This window comes from Acartia tonsa, chromosome 9, assembly GCF_053477335.1.
Source record: "Acartia tonsa isolate MP-2025a chromosome 9, ASM5347733v1, whole genome shotgun sequence".
In the NCBI taxonomy this organism is placed as follows: Eukaryota; Metazoa; Arthropoda; class Copepoda; order Calanoida; family Acartiidae; genus Acartia; species Acartia tonsa.
Window position 1 is genome coordinate 32,086,512 of NC_137268.1, and position 22,805 is coordinate 32,109,316.

The 22,805-nt window shown below is 32.2% G+C and overlaps 1 protein-coding gene across 1 annotated transcript in view; it reads left to right on the forward strand.

Moving 5' to 3' along the window:
- The first annotated feature begins 435 nt into the window (after nt 1–435).
- LOC145327493 (uncharacterized) overlaps nt 436–22,805 on the forward strand; it is a 55,589-nt gene continuing 33,219 nt past the window's right edge. Inside the window, exons 1-3 of the mRNA XM_080171039.1 lie at nt 436–564; nt 11,127–11,233; nt 17,962–18,048. Coding sequence (XP_080027165.1) covers nt 447–564; nt 11,127–11,233; nt 17,962–18,048 — 312 coding nt within the window. The 5' untranslated portion in view covers nt 436–446. The remainder of the gene's footprint in view (nt 565–11,126; nt 11,234–17,961; nt 18,049–22,805) is intronic.

A 22,805-nucleotide genomic window follows, 5' to 3' on the forward strand; every position in this document is an offset into this window, starting at 1 on the left:
TTTTTTATAAAATTCGTTTTTTCTATAATTCTTTATCTAAAAGCGGTAATGCAATTTAAGTTAATTAATTTTGGCATCTGTGATTGGTGGATTCAAAAAATCTGCGCTCTAATTGGATGGCGTACATCATTCAACCAATTAGAGCGCAGGTAGTTTAAAATCCACCTATCCTATTGGTCAAAATTAATTAACTTAAAATGCATTTCCGCTTTTAGATAAAGAATTATACAAAAAACGAATTTTATAAAAAAAATCCTTAAAATTTGATGCAGATTTCAAATCTCCCCCTAACATTAAAATTCCGGAAAACTTATATATCTTAATATACAGACAGATACAAACCATTAAATAGTAAGGGTATAGCCCCAAATACAATCCAAATAGATAATAGAATGTTAAACAGATATTCTAACTGGTTAAAAAAAATTTCAGATTTTAAGTATAAAATGTATGTATATGTGTTGTTATTACTAAGCTGCCTGCCCTACCCCAAAGCAACTACCAACTGCCAGCAAATCCTGGCGCAGGATAAGAACTATTCTGTCACCTCAACACTTATGTCAGGTACCATTTTTCTTGTGGAAAGTTGAAGTTTTTTTGTCCAATTGAATTTTGTCTTGGTTGTAATTATTCATATATTTTATTTCATTTAATATTGAATAAATGATTTTCTACTGAATTTCCATTTGGTGTCTTTATATTTGGAAAACTTAATGAAAATAATCGCGTCTAAAAATAAATAACTTCTTTCCTTATGGCATGAGAATATTTCAATTAATTTAGTTTGATATAATACCAAAATTTTAAAGTTAGATAATTATAAAAAAGTATTTTTCCTCTCAATATAAGGATAAGAGACGGCTAAATAGTAGGAGAGTCGTTATTCAAATGATTATTTACAATCTATTACACAAAGTGTAACAATGTCTGTCTGTCTGTCCGTTTGTTTGTTTGTACCGAAGAATCTCACTATAGGTTTATAACTATTTTTGGGGAGGGTACCACCACCCTCCTAAGAGAAATCGCCACTAGAATAAAATTACCCCCCCCCCCAAAAAAAAAAAAAAATAAACTAAAATTAAAATGTTTAAAATTCTTTAAAAGCCGTTAGTTAATTGTAAGTTAAAATCGAATAGAATCACAGAACACCTAACCCTGATCACAAAATCATTCTGTGTTGAAAGAATTATTTGAACAAAAGGTGTGTTTTTACTTCCACATATTTTAACAACATTCTCCTATTTACATACAGTAAAAAGTTTGGGGTCTGTCCGTTATGTTCTCGCAAACTACTGAACTATTCAGTTTTAAATTTCAGATAAGCTTTACAAATGGCCTTGGTTGGTATTTTTGAATTGGGGTCTTTGAGAAAGTATTTAATATAATTAGAAAAAGGCAAAAGGCAATTGGATAGTTTTTGCTTTTGTTATGAAAATTCGCGTTTCTGTTGATCTAACAATATGCGGAAGTGACCCCACATCTGCTGAATTATTTGAACAAAATTGAATTTTATTTTGAGTGCGCAGAATTATTGAAAATTATTGACTCGCCCTTTCATCTCAAACATTTCACTTAGGCATTGCATTATTCTCGGAGGAAATTTAATTTTTAGTGCAGCAGCCACTCTTGAATTGCCTTTGCTGATTAGATCGTCATCCATTTAAAAAACGTTCAATCTTGTACATTCTTTTTGCATTAACACAAGACTGAATTTAATATGTCATAAAAAGAACGTTATATTAATAAAATAAATCTTTTCTAATATCATTTTTAGTTGAGATAAACTATTCAAATTGTATGTCGTCGAAATACATAAGAGAGTTTATGAACCCATTATTCTTTAGCCTTGCCATTACATTAAATTTGGCTTTGATTATTATTACTAAAGTAATCAACAAATAAAGAAGAACAAACATTAGGAAAATCAGTTTTATTTAGAAAATAAATTTTAATTAGATTTTAATTTGCTGTCTTATTGCTCTTACAGCCAGGGACACCAAAGGATGGAGGTAAAAGGGTGCTTACACCCCTCAAGCAAAAATTAACCCCGGGGAAAACATTTTGAGGGTAGTAAAATTTTGTCGCTCTTCATGCTTTGTTAAAAAGCTTGGACGTCCTTGCTTAACACTATCACTTAGCTTTGCCTCTATCATTAAACGCCCCTTCTAAGTTTATTGCTAGCTGTGCAGTGCCTCTTGTATTTAGGGGCTGTGTATTCGTAGGAAGAGTGAGGCCTGCAATGTTAAAAAATTTAAACAATTCGTAGAATAAAACGATTTCAAGACACATATAAAGGAAGAACATATTGATTTACTACTATATAATGAATTTAAAAATACTTTGTGGATATTATTTTTTGCGGCTGTGATGCCACACCATTGAGATGATTACCTTCTCCAATTATTTTGGCACTCTAACTTTACTTCCGACATGAGACAGGGAACATTATTATAAAAAATGACGTCACACAATACAAATGACCAATGACAGGCCTATAGGCAAACTAAGTTACCAATGGCAGGCCAGTACACATTTTAATTCACCAATGGTAGGTCAATATGACGTATTTTTTAGAGGCACTATAAAAAAACTTCCAGGGAACAGTATTCTAAAAAATAACATAAATAAGGAAAAAAGGAGTGTAAATTGATAATAAAATAATGTCAACCCCTTGAAGGAATTTTTATCTTTAAATAATTGAAGGCTAGTTTGTGTGCCAAGGAAATTCAAGCTATTTATTAGGAGAGGGGGGGGGGGGGCATAGACGTCCAAGGGAGGGGGGGGGGGTAAAAGGGTGATTACCCGATGCTGTGAGAATTGGTGCAAAAAATATGACGTAACAAAAAAAATTAGCCAATGAGAGGCCGTTATTGACCAATGGCGGCAATGGTAGTGGCCGCCATTGGTCAATAACAGCCTCTCATTGGCTAATTTTTTTTGTTACGTCATATTTTTTGCACCAATTCTCACAGCATCTGATTACCCCCCAAATGAATTTTGACTTTTCAATTTTTACCCCCCCCCCCAATTAAAAAAAATGCCTCAATGAAATAAAGATTACCCCACCCCCAAATAAAAAAGCTTGGACGCCCCTGGGGGGGGGGGGGGCAAGGGTTTTTAATGATTTGGGGAATGGTAAACCCCCCATGCCCCCCTTCCTCTGGACATACCTAGAGTGTGTACAGGGTTTTGCCAGGGGAGTTAATAAACAAAGGTTTCCAATTTATATGTTTCTAGACCTTCAGCTTAAGAAAAAAAGCTCACTACTTTATATAATTGGATATTTTTTTAGAAAAACTGTCTTTGTTCCTACTTTTGATTTCTTACAAGATTTTTTTTATCAATTTGTGTACTTTTACGTAAGTATTTTGTAATGATTGGTGTGTACATATATTTTTAAATTTGCTTACAAGTTTAGATTTATTTATTCATTATTGTTGTCAAAATGGATTTGAGATATACGTGGATATATTGACAGGGTAAATTTTACCTCAATTTAGTTTGCTAATATACCCAATTTATTGGTCAGTTCTTTTATCTAGTACGAGAGGAGGGTATGGGGTAAAGAAGGTGGATGTTGGGTAATGTTATTTTAGCAGGCTGTGAGCATAATTTTAACAGAGTACATGAAAATCTGGTGCAACATCCAAGTAATAATATATCCATTGTCAATCTACTTTTTATTTCTAACATCGTATTATATCCAGTTTTCTACGAATATGAAAATGTTCAATCAATTTATAATTGTACATTTTATATCCGCGGAAAGCTGTTTATAATATGATGCCAGAAATAACTATTAGTTAGATCCCAGGGCCGAATGTTATACAAGAATTTTCAGTATGGTAAAACTGGTTCTAATTCAGCGGATATTAATCGGCTTCAAAGCCTAGGTAAAAATTTTATTTTGAGGACAACATAATTGCAAGATTTAAATCCTAACTAAAAATAAATATTCTGATTAAGATGGAAATTTCTTAAGAGAAGTCAAGAAGAGAAATGATAAAAAGAATAATTGTTCAATATTTTGTGTGAAGTGTTTCTAATATCGGGTGTACCCTCACGTCCACTCGTCTATCAAACCATCAGAGTACAGGGATCTAAAGGGATAAGACAATGGCCGATAAATTAATGTACATCCCCAATGATGATATACAAAATTTCCCCTTATGTAGATTAAAGTAGTTGTTGAAACATTTGCGAACTCAACTCAAAATTCAATTAGAGTCAACTTTGGGGACCAGTGTAATAAAAAGCCTATTGTCCACTCCCTTCCTGATCAGAATCGTATTTATTACAACAGCACAAATTGTTCTTCACCTTAACTGTATTCATTAAACTCCCAGAGCACTCATTTATTTTCCATCCGGAATCCTAAGGGATAAGAAAATAGACGATAAATTGATGAATAATGATTTGATTATAAACCAAATAAAAACTCTCGTTTAAATTTTTGGTTGTGTAAGTATAGACACTTCTGGCAATAAATATTTAATAAGTGCCAAAAGTTTTATGCCAAGAAACGTAATTTGCAGTTCAAAATTCCCTCTCTTCTTGATTTGCATTTGTTACATTTTTTGCGAATATGAAATAGTTTGCAGATGTGATAATAAGCGAAAGTGTATACACACACCAAATATTGGAGATATAGAATAAATGTTTAATAACTTGTGGTCCCTCTCATAGCCATAGATAAAGTTATTCTTTCTCTTTTAAAAGAATCTACTATTTGACGAAAAGCCGCTTAGATTTTACTTTTACTTTTATAAAAAAATCAAAATCATCATTTATGATAACGATCATAGAGTTGGTACGCTTTAAAATCCGTACTTAACTGATGCAGGAATTATTATTCAAAGTTTTAAATGGATAGAACAATTCTAACATCCCTAATTATCGATAAGAATTACCAGTTACACACGAGGGACGTACCAACCCTAATTATAGAAAAGCTTCACTTTTCACAATATTATTTTTGTTCAATATACCCAACTTTCTTGAGCCACAGGGAGGGAGAGGACATTGGGTAGTTTTATGAACAAACTGTATCATTCGTAGGCTTAAAAACATTGGGTTCCTTTTTGTGAAACCTTGATTGGTTGGTTCAAACTGGCGGTCTTTAAAGTATACAACCAATAACTTTGATCTACAGATTAAAGGTGCTACAGAAATGCACTAATTTTGTTTGTCTTCATCGGGGATGTACATCAAATCATTGTCGTATCCCCTGAGATCCCTGTCCTCACCTGTCTCTTTGTCTATTTCCGTTTTCCTTTGTCCATATGTCTGTCATTAACTTCCTACACAGTGTTGGCTCTGGGATACAGGGATATGCAAATTTGGTATGTAAAATTATAAGGATGCCTGTCTGTTAGTCTGTACCGAAATAAATCGTTAACCTCTGGTGTGATATATGACTCTCCTTTACAAGGAAGCTTTTGTATAGGTCCAGAAAGGTTGACAACAAAAAAAGTTCAATATAGTGGGTCGACTCCCCCCCCCCCCTCCCTACAAGGAGCTCAGATGCTACTGTATAAAATTGTAAAAATTTCCGATCTCCCGCCATTTTTAGCGCTGTTATTTTATCAACATAATATTGCAATTTAAAAAAAATCTTTATCAGAAAGGTGCGATACATTTGGAAACCACGTTTATAAAGTTAAATTTAACTCAAACAATAAATGTATAAGTAGAAATGTAAAACCCCTAAACCCTAGATCCAGTGTTTGTGACCTTTTTCGTCTGATATCAAATTGCTATCTGCTCTTTTGTAGATACTTGGTTGTGTTTATATTTCTGCCACTATTTGCTAATAATCAAAGACCCAATTGAAAGTTGGTATATGGTCCACGGGGTGTTTTAACCCCTTCACCTCTATATTTTTTTTTAATACTCAATCAGGGGAAGATTAATCTATCGTTCATTGACCTTTCCCTTTATTTCTTATGTAGACTTGGTTATGTCTTCAAGGTGTCTATAATTTCTACTACATTTCTCAGGAAGGAAGGGAGGGGACAGTGGGCAATTAATTCAATTTGAGAGTTTTTGCTGAAAAGCCACAAAAAACAGATTTATCCAGAAAATTTAAAGAAATTTTTAAAGGGTTTTTGATTGTTTATTACACAAATATCACGGTAGAGTTTCTAAACATGAAAGGACATTTTCTTGGGAAAAAAATATTTGTTATGACCAGCCGAAATAATTTTATACAATATAAATTTTTTGTCTGCTAGAATTTGTGTTAATTGTTTCATTCATAACAAATTCCCCGGCAACTGTGCACAAGTCCCCAAAGTCCCAAAATTCAGTCTAAATCCTTCATGAACACTTTAAGCTGGTTCCCAAGATTTGGAACCCTAAAATATTAAATATTTGATCCATTGTCCTCTCCCTTCCTCCCTGATATTTCTGGAGGTTCGATGTCTGTTTGTCTGTCCCTCCAGTTTCTGTCTGCTCAAAGGCAAAAAATTTTGATTTGTAATTTTTTGGTACAGAGTGGTTAAAGGACGCCTGCAAGAAATACCACGCTTTAACTGCTGAAAGACTGCCACAAGTAGACCCAATACCCCAAATCTAAAGCCTTCAGCTTCAATAACAAAAAAGTTCTAGGCATTTCAAAATAGCAATTTATGTACAATGAAATTTTTGAACGATTTCTAATGCTCATAAAAGAAAAAACAATATTAAATTACGTCGCCTTGACACAAAATTATAACCTTATCTTTGTCAGAAACTTAGATTGCCAGTAACTGATTACATTTTTACAATAAAAACACCACATTTCATAGTCAAAATCTTTGAAAAAAATTCGTTTTAAATTGCATTTTTAAACGAAAATCATAGCGGAAACAAAGGGGGAAACTAATACAATCTCAGCTGTGATTGGTTGTTAAGCTGATTCCGCCTTCTGATTGGCTACAGTACACTCGGTACAACACAAGTTAAACTTAATTTTTTTTTATGATTTTGACTATAAAAATGGGTATTTTTATTGTAAAAATATAATTAGTTACTGGAAACCTAAATTTATGACAAAAATAAGTTTATATTTTTGTTTCTAGGCTACGTAGTTTAATTTCAAAGTTTTCAACATGAGCATTGCAATTCTTTCAAAATTTTCATTGTACATAAAATGTCATTTTAAAATGCCTAGAACTTTTTTGTTATAGAAGCTGAAGGCTTCAAATTTGGGGTATTTGGTCTACTTGTGACAGTCTTTCAGCAGTTAAAGCGTGGTATTTCTTGCAGGCTTCCTTTAAATATTATTTTGTAAATCCCCTCACTCTAATGAAAAAAAAATAAAATCAGATGCGACAATGAATACATTAATCCTTAGAGCTTACACCAGATTTCTCTAATAAATAAAAACATGCTAATATAACGATTACCCCCCTCCACCCCCGTTATCCCATCCTCTTCCCTTTTACTGGATGAATGAACTAACCAATAAATGAAAAAAAGTGGTCTAGGCAGACCTAGTATTTATACATCGTTAATTTAGTTACTTTATGGCTAGTCTTAGTTTGATACAATACCAGCAATAATCAGTAATCTAAAGTGATATTCTAGATCTTTGACCTATTTCTTATTATCAATTGGACGAAGTAAAAAATCTTTTCAGCAAATGTGCAAAATAATCAATTCCCTATCTTCCAATCTTTTTAGAGGACAGGAAAAAATATAGGAAAATGAATTAGTTAAAATCAGGGCTCGGCATCTGCGACTAAGCCTCAAATCAAAACCGTTTGGGTGCTATGATTTTTTTTATTTTAAAAGAGTGATTACCATATTTTGGTCAGGTTTAGACTTTTTAAAAGCGAAGATTTTCTATAATTAGGGTCGGTCCGTCCGTCCGTCCGTACGTCCGTCCGAGATAGATAGCTTTTATTCGTTAATTTAGGCATGTTAGAATTGTCCTATCGATTTCAAATTTTGCATGATGATTCCTGTAGTAGTTAGGTACGATTTAGAAACCGTATTAACTCTATAATCATCACCAGAATGTCCGTAGTCCAGTTTAAACATGTTGATTTTTCTACTTTTTTAACAACAAATTTTTATGTGATCTAATTATCCGTTTTATCTGATTTTTGATATATTGATTCCTGGGACAACAAAGAACAATAGTATAAGCGAATCAACTCTATAATCAAGTCCTAAAAATGTAAGTATGTCCATAAACATTATCCTGTATCAAGCAGTTTTCCAACAAATTTACTTAAATTTTGCTTCGACTCTTTCGATACTTTTATATTCTGATTATTCAGTTCAGACACTATACAAGTGTTAATGTTCGTTTGTCCTACAGTTTCAGTGCTTCGCTTTTATGGATGTTGTCATCCTTGTTTTAAATAGGTTGATTTCCATGAGGCTTATAGGCGGCTGGTAGCAATCTATAATACAAAGTAGAACGATGTCTGTCTGTCCGTCTGTCCGTCTGTCCGTCTGTCTGTCCGTCTGTCTGTCCGTCTGAAGCTTAAGATCTCGGCAACCACTGAACCGAATGGGCTCTACTCTTCAGGGAATATACCTACTGGTCCTGTGGTGGTTTTAAGATATTTTCTTGAGGGGTGGGACACCCCTAACCCCCCCAAAAACAAAAAAATTCCCCCCTTAGGGGAGACTTCAACGTCAAATAAGGTGGTATCGTACATAAAAAATTAAATTTAACAAACAAAAACATTTAAAGTGCCACTAGAGGCCTCTAGGGGCGTAGCCGCTAGTGGACATATAAAGAATAAAGATAGTTCAATAAATTGAATGTTTTTCAAATGAAGAAAAAATCTAATTTCATTATCCTAATATATAGTTTTTTAGACAAAATTTGTTTTTTTTTTATAGGAAACATTATTATAGGGTATTTGAAAATAAGCTATATTATACGTAAATGAACTAGCTGACTTTAAGCTTAGGGCCATGGATGCTATGTATAAAGCCTTTCTGAAATGGCGAATCAATCAGTTTAGTCGTTAAAACAAGGAAGAATAGATTTTATTTTTATTTCAGGTTTAAAATAGAGAATTTTTATCATTATTCCAAGATTCATGAACATGTTCTTTACTCCTTGTTTGTCCTGTTGTAAAATTTAATTGTTTCTTTCCGAGTGTATATGTTATTCTCTCTCTCTTCCTCTATCTTTTTTTCTCTCTATCAGATCTTGGATGAAAAATTGTAGTGGTATAAAAAGTCCATCTGACTGAATGGTAAAGTTTTCGGTACACTGGACACTTTGTCTACAGTACCCCTCACAAAATATACGCGGAGTTTACAAAATGTAGCTTTTATGCTTTATCTCAGGATCTTAAGGGATAAGACAATGGACGATAAATTGATGAATATTCCCAATTTAAAATTTTGTGTGTGATCTAATTATCCGATTGATCTGATTTTTGGTATATTGATTCCTGGGACAATAAAGTTTTATATTATAAGCGAAGCAACTCTATAATCAAGTTCTAAAAATGTAAGTATGTCCATAAACATTATCCTGTATCAAGCAGTTTTTCAACAAATTTACTTACAATTTTGCTTCGACTCTTATACATTTATATTCTGATTATTCAGTTCTGACACTATACAAGTGTTAATGTCCGTTTGTCCTACCGTTTCAGTACTTCTTTTTTATGGATGTTGTCATCATTTGCTGTTAAAGAGATTTGCGCTTTTGCTTGAACAATGGACATACCATAAGTAACACATTAGAAATATGTAGAACAAGGGGCAAAACATTATCTAAATCTATTTCGGTGAAATGATAGAAAATAAATATCAGAGAAAAGGTGATTAGAAAACAGTTAAGTATATAACAAGATTTTGTGATACATTTTACTTCTTTTAAAGTTTTGAAATGAAAATATTTACCTGTATGGTTGTGAAACCGATTAATATCTGCTGGATTAAAACTGAATCTAAACCATACTGAAAAACTTGTATCGTATTGATGACAATTTTCTACGAGCAATTAAATAAAAATGATAATTATTATACCAGTTTTGTTAGACCGGGACTTCTGAATATCAGCGTAAAGGTGTCTATAAATAACTATTTTACAATTGTGTCGTTTTTAGGATGTACAAATCATTTAGCTCTGATCGTGAATTTGGACAAATTGAGTTGTCCTATATGTTTAAAACCTTAAATGAAAAATTACATATTAAGATATATAAAAAAGAGGTCGTTTCATGTTGATTTTTAGCTAGATATGATCAGGGATCTTAAGGGAAAAGACAATGGATTTTGAATTGATATACATACGCAATGATGAAAAACGAAATTAGTGCTTCCGTGGATTTAAGTTATGGGTTGGAAATTTAGGACACTATTAGAAAATTTAGATACTACTAGTGTAATTTATGGTCCAACATCTCTCTGAGATATTATATAATTTTTATTGATATTTTAAAAAGTGATGTATATGACGAATAGTCATTTTGTTATACTCGTGTAGCATATGACTATAGCAAAATATTTGTCTCTTTTTTCATGGATATTATCGTTGTTGTTTTCTATTTATATTTTATTGTATAAAAAATAGTTTTGACAAACTTGACAAAAGGAGAAAAAAAACTTTGCAGAAATGAAATAAAAGAGAAATGTTAAATAAAATACTATAAACATTTTATTAATAACTAGCGGCGTCCCACCCCCCAAGAAAATAGTTATAAACCTTCCCGGGACTTATGAGAAGCTGCCCTGTTTAGGAGAATTCGATCGGTTCAGCTGTTAGCGAGATCCTTTGCTACAAACAGACTAATAAACAAACAGACAGACAAACAGGCAGACAGACAGACATCGTTCTACTTTGTATTATAGATTGCAAAAATTATTTTTGTCTTAAAATTTTAGGACTATTGGTAATTTATTAATATGTGAAGTTTGTCAAAAAAAAGTCAGGCAGGGAGGGGATATCAGATTGTAATTTACACTGGTAACCAAACTTTTTCACCACTTGTGATGTGGAGCTTTGGGCACCTTAATTAAATTTTGTTCAATTGGTTCCAAACAATAAGAAACAAAAATTTTCAACCAGAAATTTCAATCTTCTGAAGGGGTTATCGCTCGATCATCAAATACCTTGGGGTTTATTTTGTTTTAGTAAATAACTTATCTAGTTCATTATTTTTCAGGTATCCGGATCATCCCTAGTTACTCCCCGTCCGACTCACTGAGAGCTCAGACAGCGGATATTCATTTCAACCCTAACAACCCGAGACAAAATTTTGTCAATGTTAAGGTAAATATATTCCCAGTATGGCCTCGAAACCGATTAATATCCGCTGGATTAGAACCGGTTCTAAGCCATATATTACTGAATCTTGTATCTTATGCTATTGTAAAAAATTTTACACTAATAATATAATAAAATCATTATTATCTTATCAAATCAAACAGAAATTTTTTATGATTTTTATTTTTTTATTCGTGGAAAATTCTGAACAACACGATGCGATACATGACTTTTCAGTATGGCTGTGAACCGGTATCTTTAATTCATCGGAAATTAATAGGATCCGAAGCCATACTGAAAATTTGTTTATTCCCTGTTCTTGCTCTTATATACTCTTTTATTTATACATTTTGTAATTTCAAGCAAACTTTTTCAATTGCCAAGTTTATGAAAAATATAAATGACAGTGCTTCTGTATTGTAACAAAAAAATATAATAGCCAAACAAATGTAATTTGTTTAAGAACAAATAAGTAATGTTTTGATTTGGTTAAAGCTAGATTGTAGCGGCTAGACAAGCTGTCAGCAGCAAATTTTGCACAAGTCAAAGGCTAAATTTTGATTGTTTGATTGTAGCATAAGCACAATGTATCCGCACGTCGCTGGGAAAGTGATGTTTTCCTTTGCTAATAAATGTACATTGTGCTGCTTTGTCAGATGCGTGACACTATAAGCAAGAGAAGGTAGAATGCATTGGCTTATAAGTATATTTTTATACATACATAGCTAAGACTACTTAATAATGTAATCATAAGGATGGTTGTCTTTTGGTTGTTATTTTTTTTAAAGTAGTTTATAGTCCTCGAAATTTTATATTTTTAGGATTTAAATGTTTTTTTTGACTAATGCAATTTTCGCCATTCTTAAATTTTTCAGTAATGTAAGAAAGTAATAAATGACAACAATTTATAAATTCCAATAATTGTTTTGGCACACAAAAGGTTAAATATATTTTCACAAATTATTATAAATTATTTTTATTTGGGTTCACTTTTATTTTATTATACTGTTTATGTTGCAATAATAATTATATGTTATTGAATGCACTAAGAATGAAGTTAGGGCTCGGCAGCTGCGTATCAGCCGCAGGTGAAATCGTCATATTATAACTATAAAATTCGGCTGGATGTCTAAACCTTTTCCTAAACAGACAATGCATCTTGTCTGAATTTTTTTTGCACCCTAACGGGTTACATTTTGAGGCTTATGCGCGGCTGAGGCGTGACTGCCGCGCCCTAAATAATAATATTTATGTTTTTGTATATATGCGTTTTATTGAATTACCTAAATGACTAAAAATGCTTTTTTCATTAAGATGAAATAAGAATCATGGGATATATAACTGTATGTTCACGGGTTGGTGACCCTGTGCCGACTTTCAAAAGGGTATTTGAATATCAGCTAATAGCGTTGGAAATACTAACACATCCAAGTCGCTACAAAATAGCAGTAAAGATTTGCTAGCAGATGAATAACTAGAACAAGATAGTTGTCTGAGTTATGTATTATTATACATTTATTCTTTCTTCTAAGATACGACTTACTAAAAATTTTCTGAGAAGAATTGTATTTTTCCTAAGAAGGAAAACTCGCTTACCCTCTAAATATATTATTGTTGGATAACTAAAATCAAACGAGGGGGGACTGGGGGGCCTCTAACGGCTATGTAAGAACTCACGAGTATATAACAACAATAAGTTAAGTAGAAACCCAATAACAAATATCCTTTTATGTATATTTTCTCTATAATGCAAGCAATTAACATAATCTCTTCTAACAATATTTGCAAAAAAACAAAGGTTTACGTCAGAATAATTAATTAGCAGAAAATAATAGGTTGTAATTGGTGTAATATCATGACAAAATAGAAAAAAATCTTTGCAGTATCTCTTCGAAACCGATTAATATCCGCTGGATTGGAACTGGTTCTTAGCCATTCTTAAAAAATAATGTATAGCATCGTAATACAGTCTATACGACTATTATATAGACTATTTTCCACGAATATTAAAAAAGAAACATAAGATTAATACCTGTTTTGTTAGCCCGGGCCTTTGGCCCTAAGAGGCTTACAAAAACTAGTTTGATATTTTAATACACGCGGAAAGTTGTCTATAATACTATTAAATCCTTCCAGAATATTATCTATTAGAAGATAGAGATTACCTCTAATTGTCTTATCCCTTAAGATCCCTAAAGTCAAATTTTTTTTTTGTGAATTTTTAATAATCTAAGTTTCATTTATTAGTTTAACAAGGATGATAACATCCATAAGTAGCGAAGCACAAAAAATCGTAGATGGGAATACGTACAGGTAGATTTAAAAGGTTTTTACTAAAATCAAGAATAAATTTATTGGATAAAATAAATATGAAACCTTGTTTTATTTTGTATGATGACGATGGTCAAAGTAAATTATATTAAAGATGCTCATAACAATGGGAAAAATTATTTTGATACTGATATCCCATAAAAGTTTGAAAATTGGATCAAAATAAACAAAGATCTTGGGAAATATGTAAAAAATATAAAAATAGCCAAAAACCTGATAAAAGGCAGTCTGGCCGCCATGGTTGTTTTCTTAAAACGACAAAAATTTAATTTTTAAATCCTTAAAAACTTTAAAAATTTGGAAAATCGGACCATATACACTGAAGATATGGAAAAAAGTGTTAAATATATTTATAAATAGCCTAAAACCTGCCAAAAAGGCAGTCTGGCCGTCATGGTTATTTCCTTTAAAGACGGGAAATTTAATTTTGATATCTACAACTGAAAAAAAATTTGAAAATCGGACTATAAACACTGAAGATATGGAGAAAAATGTTAAAAATATAAAAAAAAAACAGCCTAAAACCTGCTGAAAAGGCAGTCTGGCCGTCATGGTTGTCTTCTTTAAAAGACGGGAAATTTAATTTTGATATCTATAACTGAAAAAATTTTGAAAATCGGACCATACACTGAAGATATTGAGAAAAATGTGAAAAATATAAAAATAGCCTAAAACCTGCTAAAAAGGCAGTCTGGCCTTCATGATTGTTTCTTTAAACGACAGGAAATTTAATTTTAATATCTGTAACTGAAAAATTTTTGAAAATCGGACCATAAACACTGAAGATATGGAGAAAAATGTAAAAAATATAAAAATAGCCTAAAACCTGCTAAAAATTGGTCCGACCGCAAATGATGTTTTATAGTCAATTGTGCTTCTTAATAATGGTAATGTTGTCAAAAAATTTCAGCATTCTATCTTTTATAGGAGCTGAGTAAATCCCATTTCCCCCATAGCGTTACGGACTGACGGACTGACGGACTGACTGGCTGACTGACTGACGGACGGACGGACAAAGTGAATTATAGAGTAGCTTCGCTACTAAAAACACAAATATAAAAATGTAATTACAAATATGATAAAGGCATTCATTGATTAATATCAAATTACATTATACGTAAAAAAGAAACATTATGAGAAATCCATTAACAAGGATGACAATATCCTTAAGTAGCGAAACACAAAAATGAAAACAAATTTATCCTCTTAAATAAACTAGTTAGAGTTTGTTTTCTGAAGCTTAAGATCTCAATAACCACTGAATCGATTAAGGTTTTCCTTATTAGGTAAGCTTCAAGTACCTCCAAGTGATGGTTTTATGTCATTCTATTTGAAAAAATAAGTCTTGGGGTAGTTTTAAGCTATTTTTCTTGACCATCTCCGCCTCCAGATAAAAATTACGTTATAGTGATTGTTAAATTTTAAAGAAATGTGAAAAATTTCCCTCGTCATAATTAAATCTTCTGCGAAACACCATTAACAGATAGTAGGACAATGTGAGTTATATAATAGATTCTGGGTGGTCAAAGGACTCTTTAATCAAATTTCAAGCCATAAATCTACAAAAGCAACCGTTGAAATGACATCTCTTAAGAGAAAAACACGTTGTAGACAGACATACAGACGAACATTTGGAATTACATAGCAGCTTCGCCACTAAAAATATAATTAATTATTTTGATATATTATACTTTCAATACAAAGTACTAATTAAATAACATAATATTATTATTCGTTTGACAAGGGCGATTATTTTGTTGAAAGTGGAGATTTTCTACATATAGGATTTCTAATATGGAAAGGTTTTTATCGACTATTATTAAAACTTCCTACCTAATTATGTTAATTTTATTAAACTGTTATATGAAGAACTGGATAGATTTTATGACATAAAAGTTGTATGAAAAAAACTTTTAGTACTTTTATGATATTGATTGTTTGGTCTTTTAAACCCACGGATTTGATTATGGACTGATTAAATTTGTTGAACTGTTGGAAATGTACAATGTACATTGATTTATTATCGATTGTGAAATGAAATCCTAACAGAAGTGAATAAACACCGTGCAAAAAAAATGAAAATAAATTTGCCTAGGTAATTTGAATGTGCATGAGTGTCACACAAATTTAATTAATGCATTTTTACAAGTAAAGCTTCTCTATCATTAGAATGTGTCCGCAAGTTCTTCTGTCACTAATACTTCTAATTACCAAGACACTCTTATCTATTCTTACGTCCATTATTTAATTGCGGGGTGATACTTATCATTCATCCAAAAATGGCCCCTCTCTCCGCAAAAATAAAAATAGGTAGCCCATTCTTCCTCGATTTAAAAAAAATTTTTTAGTTTACTTAAATGCTGGTATTTCTCATTCACATCCCATTCACATCCCTAAATCTTCTAGGGCTAGGGCCCCTAGAGGCTAGACGCGTAGCCACTACTATACTAAAAACATTCGTAACATTCCATTTACTGTCTTTTTTATACTTAGTAAATTAATTTACTTTTCAGATGATTTTAATTTATTTATGCTCCGCTACTTATGAATATTATTGTCCTTGTTTTTTATTTAATTTTATTCAGAACCAAAAATTAAACCGTCACCAACGAATGTTCTACATAATTTTTGTGTGGATTTTTTTCACTTTTTTTTAGTAGCGAAGCTACTCTATAATTCACTATGTCCGTCCGTCCGTCAGTCCGTCAGTCCGTAACGCTATGGGGGAAATGGGATTTACTCAGCTCCTATAAAAGATAGAATGCTGAAATTTTTTGACAACATTCCTATCATTAAGGAGCACAATTGACTATAAAACATCATTGGCGGTCGGACCGCTTTTTAGCAGGTTTTAGGCTATTTTTATATTTTTCACATTTTTCTCCATATCTTCAGTGTTTATGGTCCGATTTTCAAAATTTTTGAGTTACAGATATCAAAATTAAATTTCCCGTCGTTAAAAGAAAACAACGATGAAGGCCAGACTGCCTTTTTAGCAGGTTTTAGGCTATTTTTATATTTTTTACATTTTTCTCCATATTTTCAGTGTTTATGGTCCGATTTTCAAAATTTTTTCAATTATTGATATCAAAATCAAATTTCCCGTCTTTTAAAGAAAACAACAATGACGGCCAGACTGCCTTTTTAGCAGGTTTTTGGCTATTTTTATATTTTTCACATTTTCTCCATATCTTCAGTGTATATGGTCCGATTTTCCAAATTTTTTAAGTTAAGGATATAAAAATTTAATTTTCTGTCGTTTTAAGAAAACAACCATAGCGGCCAGATTGCCTTTTATCAGGTTTTTGGCTATTTTTATATGTTTTACATATTTCCTCATATCTTTGTTTTTTTTATCCAACTTTTTTGGGATATCAGGATCAAAATAATTTTCCCCATTGTTATGTGCATCTTTAATGTAATTTACTTTGACCATCGTCATCATACAAAATAAAACAAGGTTTCGTGTTTATTTTATCCAATAAATCTATTCTTGATTTTAATAAATACCCTTTAAATCTACTTGTACGTATTCCCATCTATGATTTTTGTGCTTCGCTACTTATGGATGTTGTCATCCTTGTTGTATATTATTTTTCGGTTGGGGATATAGAGAAATTTTAGTTATGGTAAATAATAAGCATCCAATAAATGTCAGAAACAAAAATAACCCTTCATTGCATTGATATTATTGTACGCCGATATATCGGAACCAACCAATCAAAATCCATTAAAAGTATCTAAATTTTTAGATCCGAGGAATAAGATAACGGGGTTGTAAAACTTTGGGTACAAAAGTGGTAAAATGTCAGGAATCTAAAGGGATGAGAAAATGGCCGAATAATTGGATAAATTGATGTACATTCCCTAAAAATGATACGCAAAATATTACCTTCTGTAGACAACATTTAGTGATAGAAACGTTTGAACACTCAGTTTAATGAACTAACTAAAAAAAATCCAATAAAGTCCCCAAAGGTGTTAACCCTAATAATAGGATAATTTTATTATAAACCTTTGGGGACTAGTGTAATAAACAGGCCATTGTCTTCTTCCTCCTTGATGTCAAGTAGCCATTTCTCGTATCGAACGCTTTGTCGAAGTTCAGCTGACATAAAATCACACTATGGACAGAAAGGCAATAATTTAGATGTGTAAATATAAATATAGATGTATAATCCAAACAACTAATTAGCCCATGTGGTGGAGACGCTAGAAAAGAGCTTTTTGGGGACTCGGCTGTATCTATATTACCAACGCTATTAGCTGATTTCAAAGCCCAAATCGAGATACGGCAGAGTTTCATATAGCTCACGCCAACTCTTTCTTTTATTTTAATGAAAGATCAACCAACAAATATAATCATAGAGTATCTTTGCTACTAATACATTTATATATTTTAGGTGTCCCACTACGTGCTTGCAGGTCAAACAATTCATCTGATTTGTAACTTTTCCATCCCTCAGAACAAACCATTCTATTCGTTAAAGGTAAGCTTAGAAAAATATTTAGACGGAAAAAATCCTATTATGTTAGATAGAGGGTTGTTTTGTCTGAAGCTTAAGGTATGGTCCAGGGGTGGTTTTAGGCTATTTTATTAAAATGTATGTCCTGGGATACTTCTACAGTGTCTCCAGATTTTTAGTGTACCACATCTCCCTTAATTTTGCCAGGGGGGGGGGGGGCCGGGGGGTGTGTGTGGAATACAACCTTTTTCTGTACACTTCTGAAATCAAGTATAAAACATCCTTATTACTTATTGCATAAATAATTCTCATAGGCTTATGTTATAACCCCAAAAAATATGAAAATTATTTTAATTTTGATACCTTAAGAAATTGAGAAAAGAAGTAAAGATTGAATAGTCTCGAAATTTATAGGACAAAATTTAAATTTTAAATCTCAAATTTTATTTGAGGAAAAATATAAAATATAAAAATAGCATTGGCAGATTTTTTTCTCTGTAAATTGTTGCAATTTTGCTGAGCCAATTTATTACCATTCCTCTCCTCACATTTCCTTTCTTAGGTTATAAAACTCTTGATAACTATAGAAAAGAAAAAAAAATAATAATTTTGCCTAAAAAAATTGTCATTAGGTATAATAAAAGATGTACTGTTTGTTTTTGAGTGTGTGTGTAGCCATAGTTTCTTAGTGTTTTGACCTAAGTAGTCATGGAGTAGGACGAGGCACTTTTGTATGCTAGCACCAGGGCCAACTAAAGGTCCACGCTCAAGTACAAGTACTTGACCCGCTGTCTCAAGGGAGCTACTCGTTATAACCTCACCCTTGCCGAGTATGGCAGGTGTCCCAAATTAAGTTACTGTAATGAATGACTCTTTCCACAGAGGAGCTTGGGTAAGGGTTGTACTGATATTATGTACGAGACCTTTGGGTATCCAAACTACTCAATCATCACCCTTCTTACACAACCAAGGGGAAGTTGCGTGAATGAATTGCGACTGTGAAATTCAAGTTGCCACATTGGGACTTGAACTCGAACTCTCACCACCGTACCTCAGGGCGTTACCACTGAGCTACGACGCCCTTTCAATAACATATTAAAATGACTTTCTGTCTCAAAATCGAATTTAAAGCTTTTTGGTGTTCTGACTGTATTTTACGTAATTTTGAAACAAATTTATATAGTTCTGTTTAGACTATAGTAACAAATTAATTTTCTGCTTATTCAGTTCTGATACTCTACAAGTGTTAATGTTTGTATGTCCTACCGTTATAGAGCTTCTCTTTTATGGATGCTGTCATCCTTGTTTAGCTATTAATAGTACTGTATTTTTTCTCGTCAGTCTAAATTGTGTTAGTCTAAAAAAAGAATATTTTTCAAGAAATCGTCTTAACTTTTTTTTATAGCTAGCCGGTTCTTTTAGTAAGTAGTAGATATAAAATTTTTCATAGAATTCAGATATGCAATCGTTTTTTTTTGTAGACCTCTTATATTTTTTTGTTCAGGCAACACTTTCTTCATCCCCTCTTTACCCCCTCTTTATCCCCTTCCCATTTTTATTCTCAATTCAAGAAATAAGATGGTTGCCTGTATAATATAATATAATATAATATTTTCATATAATTCCTTTTATTGTAGTTTATATACTATATTGTAAACTTTTTATTTCAATTTTGCTTAGAATGGATTTGTAATATTTTCTCATTCTAACAGTATATATAACGCCTATTTCTTATGCCTGGGGAATGATAAAATTAAGTTCAAAGTTTTTATTCTCGTAAGTTTTAAAAAATCGATTTTTTCAATAATTACCTGATAGAATTGAAAAAGTAAGGTGTCAAATTAAAGATATTACTATTTTTGTTCATAATGGCCATTTTCTTTTTTTTTGTTGCATTTTAGTACCTTAAAATCGACCTAATTTAAAAAAACTTAAATTACTTAAAAAATAAGAGGTCTACAAAAAAAACGATTGCATATCTGAATTCTATGGAAAAATTTACATCTACTACTTACTAAAAGAACCGGCTAGCTATAAAAAAAAAGTTAAGACGGCTTCTTTAAAAGACTAACATTTTCATGAAAATTCCTTTACAATTCAGAAGTGATTTTAAACTTGTAAAGTTTTTCCATTGTGTCTGTTTAGGTATTCCTGCCATATTTTATACGACATACCATAATCAATCCACATTTCTTTCTTTCTCTCTCACTCTCTCTCTCTCCTTTTTAACTGGAATGCCTTTTACATTCAGAAGTGTGTCCGTCTGTCCATAACGGATAAATAAAGAGGTATTTTAGAATAATCAAAACCTACAAATTCATTAGGTTTAATTAATAGCAAAGCATCGTAATAAGGAACCTAGTAAAAGTGGCTGACTCAGATTATCACGTCAAAATAAAATTAACCAATGAGAGGCCACTATAAATTTTACCATTGGTCAATTACAGTGTATACTGGCCTCTCATTGGTTAATTTTTTTGGACGTCATAATCTGAGTCAGCCACTTTTACTAGGTTCCGTAAAAACCATATATATTTGTCAAGGTTTCGTGATTGTGAAATATTTTTCCAGAACTCACTTATGGATGTTATCATCCTTGTTTCTTTATCACTCATATAAACTGTTATACCTTAGAGAAGAGTAATAAAGTTTATTTAGCGTGAAAAGCCGACTATGTTATATTATGTGGTGGGTGCGAGAGATGAAAGAGAGAGAGAGAGAGAGAGAGAGAGAGAGAGAGAGAGAGAGAGAGAGAGAGAGAGAGAGAGAGAGAGAGAGAGAGAGAGAGAGAGAGAGAGAGAGAGAGAGAGAGAGAGAGAGATAGGTGAAAAGCCGACTATGTTCATAATGTGGTGGATTGGGGAAAAATAGACAAATAAGTTTTAGAGTAGCTTTATATTTGGCTGTATAGATAGAGAGATTAAAAGGTATAAGGTTCAATGAACCGACCAATCATAATTCAATAAAAGTCTCCAAATTTGTTAAACCAACGAATAAAAAAATTAGGGACTAGAGATATAAACAGCAAATGTCACCTCTCTCCCTGAAATAAAAAAACGAAAAGTAAAATTAGACACTCAAATAAAACTCAACTGTTTAAAAATGTTCTGTATATGATCAGTATAGGTTCCCCTTCAAACTGTTACAACAGTTCAATCATTTACAGAAGCAAAGCAAATGTTTTTTTGTCTTTCTGTATGGTTGTCCGTTTTTGTCGACAATGTTAAAAGGTTGGCGTCTGGACCTATGTGATGAAAAATAAGGGGGGGGGGGGGTGGGAGTTTTTGTTTGTTTATTAGTTTGGGTATTAGGTTTAGTTATTTTTAGGATGGAATCGCAGGCTAGGGCATTGTTGGTATAGGCCTGCGGTGTTCTCAATTTGCCACTTGTGGGAAAGCAACAAGAAACTTTTTTTTATTTGTGTTAGAATACTTTTTACCATTCTATCCCTTTTTCACAGTAAGCCAAAATTTACAGCCCATTTAAGAGTCAATTAGCCACCATATTCATACCTATTCTCCCAGGGAGTAAGGGGATCTTTCTGGTACCCAAAGTTTAATAAATACGTCGTATAACTCGTTCGCTTTAAAACTTTGGGTTCTTTATTAAATCTTGATCAAACTTTTAATCTAATAATTTCAGGAATGATAACTTTGTTTATAATCATTGGGGATGTATATTAATTGATTGTCCATTGTCTTATTCCTTAAGATCCCTGTAACCTCTTTTCTTATGTTAAATATTTCCTCTTCAATGAAAAGTGAATAATTCTCTCTTTCCTTCATAGTACCACAGCTACTCTTTAATTACAGTATGTCCGTTTGTAACTCTTTTTTTACACATAGCCTTTTATTTATTTACAAAACTTTTTAAAAATTTATTGATATATAATCAACAATCTGAAGATTTTATCATATTTATTGATTTATTTACAACTAGCGGCTTTGCCCCTAGCCTCTAGGGGCTTTACCCCAAGAGGTAATTTTAAAAAATTGGAGATGCAACCACTTATTTCGAACATATTAAAACAACATATTTTGGGGCTGCGAACCATAATTTTATGGGTTATCCATAACACTTCCAAGTTTACCGATTGAATTCTTTGTTTTCGGTAATCTTTGAATAGGTCCCCGGTTGTTTTAGGCTATTCCATCTTAATTTAAGTCTTAGGATGGTTTCATATATTTTTTTAAGGTAAACTTTTCGGGTATAGTCCCTTTCGTGGCAACGCCTCTTAAGGGGCGAATCGTCGTATTTTAACAGTAGCTTTTAAGAGGTTATTTTAGGTTAGGTTATGTTAAGTTAGGTTAGGTGATTGCCCCGCAGGGTTAGGGTGAGAGCCCCTAGAGAAATTATCGAATCGCCCCTTAAGAGGCGTTGCCACGAAAGGGACTACACTCAACTTTTCTTTTCACAAATAATCCGTGGCATTATGAGAGGATAATTTTTCCATATAAAATAATGACATAAAAATGCATAGAAAAGACGAGATTAGTCTTTGACAGGTCAGCCATATAAAACAGCTACATAACTTTCTTATGATCAGCCCTTCCCATCCAAAGACATTTCCAAACTGGACCCGTGTCTGCCTTCAGAGCCATTCCTTCTCAATAAGTTACAGAACCATTTTGCTCATACAATAATTTCAATGTAACGGCTACAAAAACAATAACAAAAACATATTATAACAGAAATATCCTAAAAATTTGAAGTTGTTCGATATCCACATATTTACGTATTTGTTATAGGTGATTTGATTAGTATATGATGCCTAATCATCT